The 10,193-nt window shown below is 35.7% G+C and overlaps 1 protein-coding gene across 2 annotated transcripts in view; it reads left to right on the top strand.

The window, feature by feature from the left end:
- Window positions 1–2,331: 2,331 nt before the first annotated feature.
- The window catches only part of NSF2_1 (Vesicle-fusing ATPase 2), a 31,761-nt gene continuing 23,899 nt past the window's right edge, over window positions 2,332–10,193 (top strand). For both annotated transcript variants that reach the window (XM_051217919.1, XM_051217920.1), the window contains exons 1-2: window positions 2,332–2,951; window positions 2,989–3,085. In XM_051217919.1, the coding sequence (XP_051064356.1) occupies window positions 2,860–2,951; window positions 2,989–3,085 (189 nt within the window). In that variant the 5' untranslated portion in view covers window positions 2,332–2,859. The remainder of the gene's footprint in view (window positions 2,952–2,988; window positions 3,086–10,193) is intronic.

Below are 10,193 nucleotides of genomic sequence, written 5' to 3'. Positions count from 1 at the left end.
AAATAGCTCTTGTTGCAAGGCAAACATCTTCTGCTGGTGCTGTAATATTAACCGCAACTGTTCGAAAGAAATCGACATTTTTTTTGCCAATAATATTAGCTCCAAAAATCACCGGCAATTATACAGCTAATTTATTTCCAAAATCTGAGTCACCACTTGTATTATTATTATTTCTTTGTTGCCAAAATCCCCGTCGCCAATTATTATGACCTTGGATCTCCCAATTATTTTGTTTTTGCCAAAATCCCCGTCGCCAATTGTTATGGCCTTGGATGTCTGACTTTTCGATCACACGACTTATCTACCAATCCGAATACGACTTATACGAATCTTCACACTAGGCCAACCAATGACGTTTAACCGGTGTGGGCAGTTTAGTGTCCTTATTGGTCCTATGTCCTACGAGCCCTTCCACTTGAGTCCAGAACAAGATACCAGCTTCCGAATCAGAGCAGATCGTTTATTTCAGGCATACTTCGTTTATATATCAATCACACAGACCTCAACGTACCATAAAATAGGAAATAATATTTGTACACAAATAAGCCCAAAAAGTGGCTGTGGATGTGGGAGGCAGTAGTTAATAAGCTGAACATAACTTAAGAACCGTAAATCGTACAATAATAAGTTATAGGTCAAAATAAAGCTTATAATAAGAGGAATATAAATATATGTAATGTAATTGTTGAATAATTATACAATAAGAATATTTATAGAATATTAGTCCATTAATAGTCCTCGGGAGTTACCTGTAATTTAATCTCCACTCGGACATAACAGTTTCTTCACAACATTTATGTACCCATAAGATATTTGTGAATAATAATAATAATAACAATAGTAATAATAATGAAGTAGACCACAATTTACAGGTCCACCAATCCACTAATTTTATTACTGAAGTCTGAAGGCCACATCACAACAATTACTCGCATTGATTTGAGCACTAGATCTTTTAACTATGGGCCGTAACATTGGTTAGCCTTTACAGGGACTAGTTAACGTATATTATTTCTTATTCTTGATCAGTGGATACAATTTTGTACGTTGTTAGGATACAAGCTGAAAAACATATCCATCTCATGAATCTACTCTAGAAAATTTGACAGTTCAGTGATAAATCTAACTTATAAAGTATTTATAATGATATTTTTTAATGACAAAATACTTTTTTACATCTTTGTTCTCAAGATATTTACACGTCGTCGATTTCCTCCTAACTTGCTAGCATATTCTCCGAGGCTAAACACCTATTTAAAAACGGACTATTTGACATATCTAACTGTAAGTTCTTTCGTATCTGATTATTCTGTGAGATCATTAAAGTAACTTGTCAGTTTTCGTCAAGTTTTTGTTTATTTCTTCTGTGAGGTAGATTCTCCTTTTTGTTTTGATTTATGAAGGTTTAAAAGACAAATGAGTGTACATCTAGTAGCTTGTTAGTAAACGTAAAATGCGTGCTTTCCCATTATGGTGTTGAGTAGCCCGCTAACTGTACTTCCTCAGATATTCTTGCTTGCTTTTTCTTCATTTCCTTATAAGCTCTGATTGCCATATAGAGGGGAGGTACAAAAATTCACTTGAGATAATTGTAGTGAGAATATGAGTGCTACCGTGACAGGAGATAACATATTGTGAAGGCATGTAGCAGCTGTCGACTGTCTCCTAATACTCGACATTAGATATCGTGGAATTCAAAACATTAGTATCAAGTACGAATTTATAGCAAAAAGATTATTCCGCTCTCCAGTTTCTCCTTTAGACGGCCTCAGAGACACATTATACTTTGTTGCCAAGAATTACATCCGCTATAGCCTATATAATCTTAGGATGAATATAGTAGAGACCACTGGTTTTATCTCGCTTGAAATGTATTCATGGGAATGCTCTCTTCTCAATAGCCATAGAAACCACCAACCAGCTGCGCTTATCATTATTAATTGTTTTACATATACTATCTTCAGTAGACAACTCTTAATCTCACTGCTCCAATAAAGCTTCAGCTTTTTCAACGTCATTTCTTCCTAAAATCAAAGAATTTTCTCATACTAACAGCGATGGGACCTCATCACTTCTCTCAGTTGGTTTCTTTTAATACGAAAACAAACCTTTGAGGCTGTTTTTACGGTCTCTAGCAAATGTTTTCACAAGGAGCCTAGTTTTACTAATCAGTGCTTTGCAATCATTTTTAGCTGTACATTAAGTGGATCTGAACCGTTCACGGCCTGTAGAGATAAACAGTGTTCAATGCTTTTCCCAACGTATGAGAAGTTTCATGCTCTCTCTAGTTGTCCATAGTGGGTAGTTGTTAGGCTTGTGTCGTGTTGAGCATGGTTTAAATAAGGATGTAAGGAAATGAACCGTATCTTTAAAAACAGATCATACTTCTTCAGTTGAGCTGGTATTTTCTGACCAGTTCTGCATGGCTGTCACTTTTACCCTCCAGACATTTGGGCGCGGTCTGACCTGATGGAATACTACAAAAGAAGCCCTAAACGTGAATAACCGAACAGCATGATTGCCATTTGCCAACAGTGTGAGATTATTTAGGCGAAATCCTCAGTCACGTGAATGATTACTAGGTCTAATAAAGAAGAACTAAAATATTTGTGTTCAAATATAGGGTGTACTAAAACATGCTCCATCAAAGTCGTTAGACGCCTACTACTGAAAGTTTTTGGATCATAAGTTGAAATTCTCTGTGCAAACAATGTCAGGTTCATTAATATTAAGCACATCTTATATTTGTTCGGTCACCTTCTATTCTCAAAAAAATCTAGCTTTGGAAGCAATATTTTTTCCTTGTACATTTAAGGTGCAAAGCTCGTTTTTCTAGGTCGCGATACGGTTGTTCCCAAAATGAAGTTCTTCGCTACGAAAGCTCCAAATGAGGAAGTTTCACTGACCAATAGGGTGTTTTTTAATCCGAAGGATTTTAATGAAAAGCTTGGGTTCGTTTTATATAATAATCTCAGACATTTTCTCTAGTTGCGTAGCCATACACACTGCGGCTGATAAATATGTATTTCGTGCGGGCTCACACGATCATGTCCCTCAAGGAAAGGTTGCGTTTGGTTTGGCTCAGGTTAGCTTTCTTTTTCTCACACGGATCTTTCCAGTGGAACTTTCAGGTTTACAGGTCGTCAAACTGGTGTAAAATACTAGATAGTAGTTCACCATACTGATGACTTTTAGGAATTCATCATTCAGTTAAGAAAGTAATATAGTGGTTGAATGTAGTCACTTTGAAACTCTGGACTTAGGTTTTGTATTATCTGGCACTTGTCAGCAACTTGCATCTGTTATCTCTAGGATATGAATGCTTTTTTGCAAATTCGGTTCGTATGTAAAAACGCCACCACTGAGCTATTCGGACAGTGACTAAACCCCTGAAAAACTTAAATGTACTCTTGATCGATCACTAAGTTTCAACTAACGTCATTCACATATATCCCTTCATCTTTGAACTAAGTCTATCAACCTTACACCTCGTTATATTACAAATAATTTCGAGTCAATTTAATTGCAAGTCGCAAATTAGTTGGCAGTATTCGATCAGGATTGCAGTCCTTTTATAAGAGGAACTTGACAAACATGAGTGGTTGCTACTCAGCGACCAGTCAATTGTGAATCAGGAATGTTTAGTTCCAAAACAATTGACAATAAAAAACAAAAAACCACTGTGAAATAGATTTAGCATGGCAAACTTTTGTGTTGAGACATTCATTAGAGTAAAGGAAGAAGGGTAAGTCTGCTCATTAGCAGTCAGGGTAGTGTTGGGTGTCTATAGGGGATTTGCCGCCAATTAACATCAGCTTTAACGAAGAAAGGTCAGTTATTAGTAATCCAGCTCGAGTTATGGGTTGGTATCACGAATTATGATTAAGGCTGACAATACTAACTGACACTAGTTATTACTCAATGATGCTTTCTCATTTATGAACTTAAGGAAGTTAATGTTGAGGTTTAGTTGAGTATTAACGTGAGAAAGTACTATATAGCTACATAAACACGTGGATATAGATTGAATCACATCAAATACTCGAACATACAATCTGCGTCAGAGGGAGTTTCTTATAATTTAGCTTCATCACTGGCTGAATAATAAGTCTTCTTTTTACCATTTTCAAACATTTTTAGCGGCCCTAAATCTGACTCCAGGTTGATTGTTCTTGATTGTTGTCGAATGATTGCTGTCAAAATATGCATCCTGGCTATCGTACATAATCATCGACTTAATTCGCGTTAGCGCATAACGGAATTAAATAAGTCAAATGCAAGAATGGATTTAAAATACGTGTATTCCGTACAATCGTTGATCAGAAAGCGGAAGAAAATAAAATAACGCGCAATGGAGAAGACGAGTGAGCCAATTCGATTTAATCAAGCGTTAATCGATATCTATAGTCATAAAAACAAGTTACAGACGTGATGAGTAAGATAGGAAATGCACACACATACGCTTATATAAAAACAGTTAAGGTTGATAAGCGAATAATTAACAAAGTTGAAATGTAACTTAAGGAGAATGGAGAAATTGGCCTGTCCAGAAGTTAGAATAAGCTGTGTTCGCTTAACGCAGCAACAGACACCACAATTTCGGTAACCAAATTTTCCCAATTTTTCCATTAGATCCTGGTGATATACTATCTTGCACTTTTTCTCAAATTCCACACAAATAAGTTCATGAGCTTCTGTCTTAATTCTGATTGGTTCACTGACGGTCGTCAATGTAGCATGTTTTTAGTATACATTGTCACCTTAATTGCCGTTACTAAGCGCAGTATCCATATGCGGTTTGTTCGTTTTTACAAAGCGTTGTTAGCTTTTTCACGGTATTTCTTAGGTCTTACTCCAGTCGCTTAATAAGCTCTGTAGAATCATGGCATCTTGTTTTTACAGGCTGCAGAAGTTCCGCAGTTTTTAACGGTAGTAGATATTAGTCCCGTCAAGTACTCTACGTCGGTGGCTTCTGGTCAATAAAATGATCTCAGCAAACGGAACTTCAGTGTACACGTGATAACATATGTTCAGACTTCTATACTTTGTGATTTCGGAAAGGACGGGAGGCTATAAGAACCATGACAGTTTAGTGATGGACTCTACTGGTTGATCAGTTCTTTTGACTGGGTCTATAAGGGCTGTTGAGGGAAAACTTTTCATTGGAAAAGATGGTGGTCTGCTGACAAGTACTTGTTCCTGACCTTATTCACGTCTTTGGAATGTTGTAAATTATACGTGAAGCTTTGATTGGAATAATTGAAGTCCAGCTTTTAAATGTATATAACTTGGAGCATGAAGTCATTTTTAGCTTAGGAATAAGGAATGAGCATAGAGGTTCAGAAAAGGAAGACACACATCTAAAAATCAAGGAATTACTCACGTCTGCTTCCCCTCGTGGAGGAGCTCACCAGCGTTCTCAATCGGACTCTATCTCGGGCAGTCCTTCTCAGTTGTTCTTTCTTTTCATGTCTGCTTCCAATTCTCGACGCCATATGTTGTTTGGCCTACCTCTTTTCCGTTTACTTTCAAGATTCCAAGGTAGCACTCGCTTTGTGATGCAGTTTGGTGATTTCCTTAGTGTATTTCCTATCCACCTCAAACGTCTTTTCATAACTTCCTCTTCATCTGGAGGCTGATTTGTTTTCTTCCACAATAGGCTGTTGCTGATAATATTCATAACAGTCAAGGAGGATGCATCAAATAAGTTTTACTGAAATCACGAACCCATGTAAGTTAGCCAGTTATTGAAGATCTGGGAGCACCGAACAACTTTTACGTCCTATTCAAATCCTTGTTCCTACTTTTTTCAAATTAAATCTACATCATTGTTTCGATTAGTTCCTGAGTTTCATGTCTCGATTAGCATCAAGAGAATAAGTTTTGGACATTAAATTGGTGTAATTAGTGATTTGTCCATACGAAAGTGCGCCCAAGTATTTTTGATAATTAAGTTTGTATGATTTGTTAATAAAGGTTTGAGATAGGTTATGATGCCACTTGTTTTATTCATAAATGATTGGTAAGCAAAATTTATTAAGCTTAGTACTGGAGGTTGCCTCTCTCTTTGCACCGTGCTGTTAGTGTTGTATACTGGAGGTAGCAGGTGGATCTAGAATTTATGCATAGTTCTTTTTTTGTAATAAATGAAAGTGGTTCGTCGTATATCATTTGTTAACTGTAATAAGTATTTAAATTATAACTTCTGTGCGTTCATACTAAGGATAATCATCTGATAAGTAACGGAATCTCGAAACGCTTGGACTAGTAGTTAACCAATATTTATCCGAGGCTCCTGTCTGGTAATATATTCCAACAGCGGGATTACATGAGAAAAGCGGAGAAGTGGCTAGTTTATGAAATAGTTAAGTAAACTGATGAATAACTTTGTTGGCTTAGTACTTGGTGATGTTAAAATTCCCTAGATAAGGTTTGATTAATCATGAAACCAGGTGTTTCGAGTTGCTACTGTACGTGGCTCGGAATTTAAACTTGTGGGTATCATAGCATATTTTTCTCTGCTCTTCATCAGTAGCGGTGTGCTGTTTAACGAATCCTTCAATATTACTGTGTTACTGTCATTACATAGTTACTATTGCTGCACATTTAGTTTTGTGTAAAGCACTTCTTAATATCCTGTCGCTCCAAACTCCTTGTAAATAAAAATGTTCGAAAGTCCTCTCCCTCATCTTTAAGTTGTTTGTGTATAAATCTACAAAATGCATTAAGTACTTTATTTTTGAGTAATAATGAGTCAGTAATCATATTTCTTATTATTTTATCACCATTCCTCCGGCCTCCAAATATATGATCGTTTCCTTCTTCCCACATTTGTTCCTAGTAAATTTGACCACCCAAATGTGTATCGAATTCCATAAGTATTAATCTTATTACATTTGGATACTATTGTTAAATCCCGTGTAGCTGTGTCGATTATTTACAACTAAGAAACAACGTAGTTTTTCATAAAAATTTTGCAAACATTTATGACAGTTATCTGGTATTGCCAGTGATCCTGCAGAAACAAAACCTTCCAAATGAAGTGTTTGACAGTTTAAACAAATATTCCTGTGTTATCGAAGACTACATTGTCCCATCTCATTCATTCCCATCTATCTTAAAACTAATCGGTTTTACTCCTCATTCATGGTTAGTTATTCGCAGGGACCTTTCAGTTCACGACTAGTTTCCTGAAGCTGTAAAAATTTAGTGAAATAGCTTTTAGTTTCTTGGTTTAAGAAAATTAAAATACTTTCATAATTAATCATAAAAAACCCAGTCTGTTGTCTTAAAAAGTAATCACTACACTGTAAGACTTTCAAACCCGAAATTCCTTGGTTCTAACTGGCCACTTAACGATATATTCGTCTAAGAATCGAGGTGGATTCTAATGCTCTTATCGATGAAGTTCCGTATAAGCTCAAGTGATAGCTCATATATAATTTGTTTGAAACAGTGGTTGGTTTAGTGAGATTTAAAACAACAACCCTTCATAAACGGTTTATTGACCATTATGTGTTTGATCAGATAAAAATTCTATCCCAATTGAGCTTAGTGAAGTTTGTTTATGCACACGTGTTACAATGGTATTTTGTTTTGCAATTACTTGGTATTAGAGCGTTATTTTACTACGCTTTGATGCCGGTGATTCAACCGAGTAAACAGTTATTTGGAAACCTTGGATGTACATTTCATGTTAGCTGAGACTCCAACAAAGTAATGCTGCATCATAAATTTTAATCTGTTCCACCAAATTTTAAACTTCAGACGTTACCATCAAAGTTATTCGGTCTGAAATAACTTTCATTCGTACTTATTTAGTTACTTTATTCTATCAGTTACTGGTAACGTTTGCTATTTTATATTGCCCACAATTTTGATCGTCTTCTCTTGATTACGTTTGCCACTCAACTGGGTTATCGAGCATTGAAATCCATTTCATTTGACGTTGAGCAATTAGAGATGGTTTTGTAAGGTCGTCATTTTGTGTTTTTCCGGTAACAATCGACAAGATCAATCTTTAATTTATCTTGGGGAGATAAATATGTCAGTGCTTGCGTTGCAAACTTGGTTTACTGGATTCGTTTGGCAATAAGGTTTAAAATGCACTAGTCGCGTGTAGAGAGGTAAAGTATAACCGAAAAATTACAAATTTACTTATTGGTTCTGGATAAATTTGCATTTTATTACAGAATTTTTTGGTATTATGTCTTATTATAAAAATAAAACAGGTAATTTAAACCTTATTTATTTAGTATTCAAAATTTCTAATTAAGTGAATGGATTTTAACGTAGTACCTCTTGTAGTCATGTTAGGTTAATTCACTGCCATAGTAATAGAGATAAGGGGGTGAACTTGACTCGTTTATGGGATGTTTTTGGTATAAAGGATGTATTATTTTTGCGGTAATATCGATCCTGTTATACGTCTATATCAGTTTTTTACTTAAACTTGACATGGTCTTATGAACTCTAAAGCGATAGTACGTACACTTTTAATATGCTCATTGTGATTGTTTTACAAATTTATTAAATTTTAGAGTAACACTTTTAAGCCTTTTTGTAGTATCTCAATAACACTCAGAAACACTCATGGTTTTTTCACTCTTCTAAAGTGTTTTAATATGCTTAGTAATCAAAAATTAGCTGATCTGTATCGAATAAAATAGCGCAATAAATTAACAGTGTTCAGTAAACATGGTAATAAAGTGACACTGAGACTGTGATCTGTTGGTTGCAACGCATGACTGTCAACCAGATTAGAAACTCTCATCATCTACTTCAGTTTGCATAATTGGGTAGTATTATTAGACCCTATGCGAAAATTGTGTGTCTGAAAGTTGACCGTATAAACTTTGACTTGGTTACATTGTGTCAATACACTAAAATAAATTAATAAACCATAAAAAGGACAGGAAAATTGGATGGAACATCATGTGAATAAAAAGGTGCGTTATAAAATTAACTCTAACTACAGGCTTTTACACATTACAAGGATTAGGCGTGGTACTGTAATAATACTTGTTTTATTCAGTAGTGACTTTTATCATAAGTTGATGCCAACTGAATAACCTTTGAAAAAATAGGGAGTTTTAGTCAATTGCTCTGTCTTAGTGTGAGGTTTATTAACAAAGCTTTCAGGTCTCATATACCAGTGAGTCGGGATTTAGTGGTTCATATTCACAATAGCACTCTGCTCGCGATATAAAACGACGATTATCTAATATTTTAAAGTGGGATTGTATGACTTTCGATATTGTTCAAATTCATTAGATCTTGTTTCATTCAGTTTAAGATCATTGCTTACTTGGAATGTAATTTATTTCATTAAAAGTTATCTCACCTTGTACTTTACTATTTCTCTCTATTTATCTAGAGTACCTGTGATATAACATAGACATACAAGAATGACATGTCTGTCCCTAATCCTATTCTTCCGTCCTTTATTGAGGAAATAGTTATCTGCAAAAATCAATACATAATTTTTCCTCTCCTTTACGTGTACTCTCAAAGTCTTTGTAAATACTCAAAATTATAAATCACCCTATCTCTATTTATTTCTGTGATTCTGATTACTTTATCAAGTAGGATATATATTCACTTGTCAGCATTTCTAAAATATATCGAATATCAATTTAGGGAATTAGCTGTACGCTTATATATGAACCAGGCAATGTCTTAAAGGAGTTTATGCATCAAGTTTTATATTCCAAAAAAAACTCAGTAATTTATTATTTATTTTAACACATAGATATTGGTACAAGGAGGCACCAAATACATATGCACCACACAAATCTCACTTGATATGTGTGAGGGTTGTGATACTGCCCGGGTGCCCAAACCGAATCAGGTGGTTTTCTTGGGGGGCCATACCCAGAGCCTTTGACCTGAAGGTCTGATCCACAAGGCAGTGGGTCAACATTAGGAGATGCATTCCCATGGTAGCCGGTGACCAACGGTTGGTTCATACGCCATTTGTTCCCTCAACATACTGAAGCCCATGTGCACCATTGGTTTGAAATCAGGGTTTTCAACTCCCCTGGGTGAACTCTCGATATCCACCAACCCGGTTGAAGCGCCGGACATTCGCTTTTCGTCCTCTCAATTTCGTAGGCAACACCCCTGCCTCGAGGAAGTGAGTAGGACTTCCCTGACAGAGGTTATATATGCGTGGCCATGTAAGAGCATTTAGT

The sequence above is a fragment of the Schistosoma haematobium genome, chromosome 7, assembly GCF_000699445.3.
Source record: "Schistosoma haematobium chromosome 7, whole genome shotgun sequence".
NCBI lineage: Eukaryota > Metazoa > Platyhelminthes > Trematoda > Strigeidida > Schistosomatidae > Schistosoma > Schistosoma haematobium.
The sequence above is the reverse complement of the archived record's forward strand: the minus strand, read 5'-3'. Positions and strand labels throughout refer to the sequence as shown.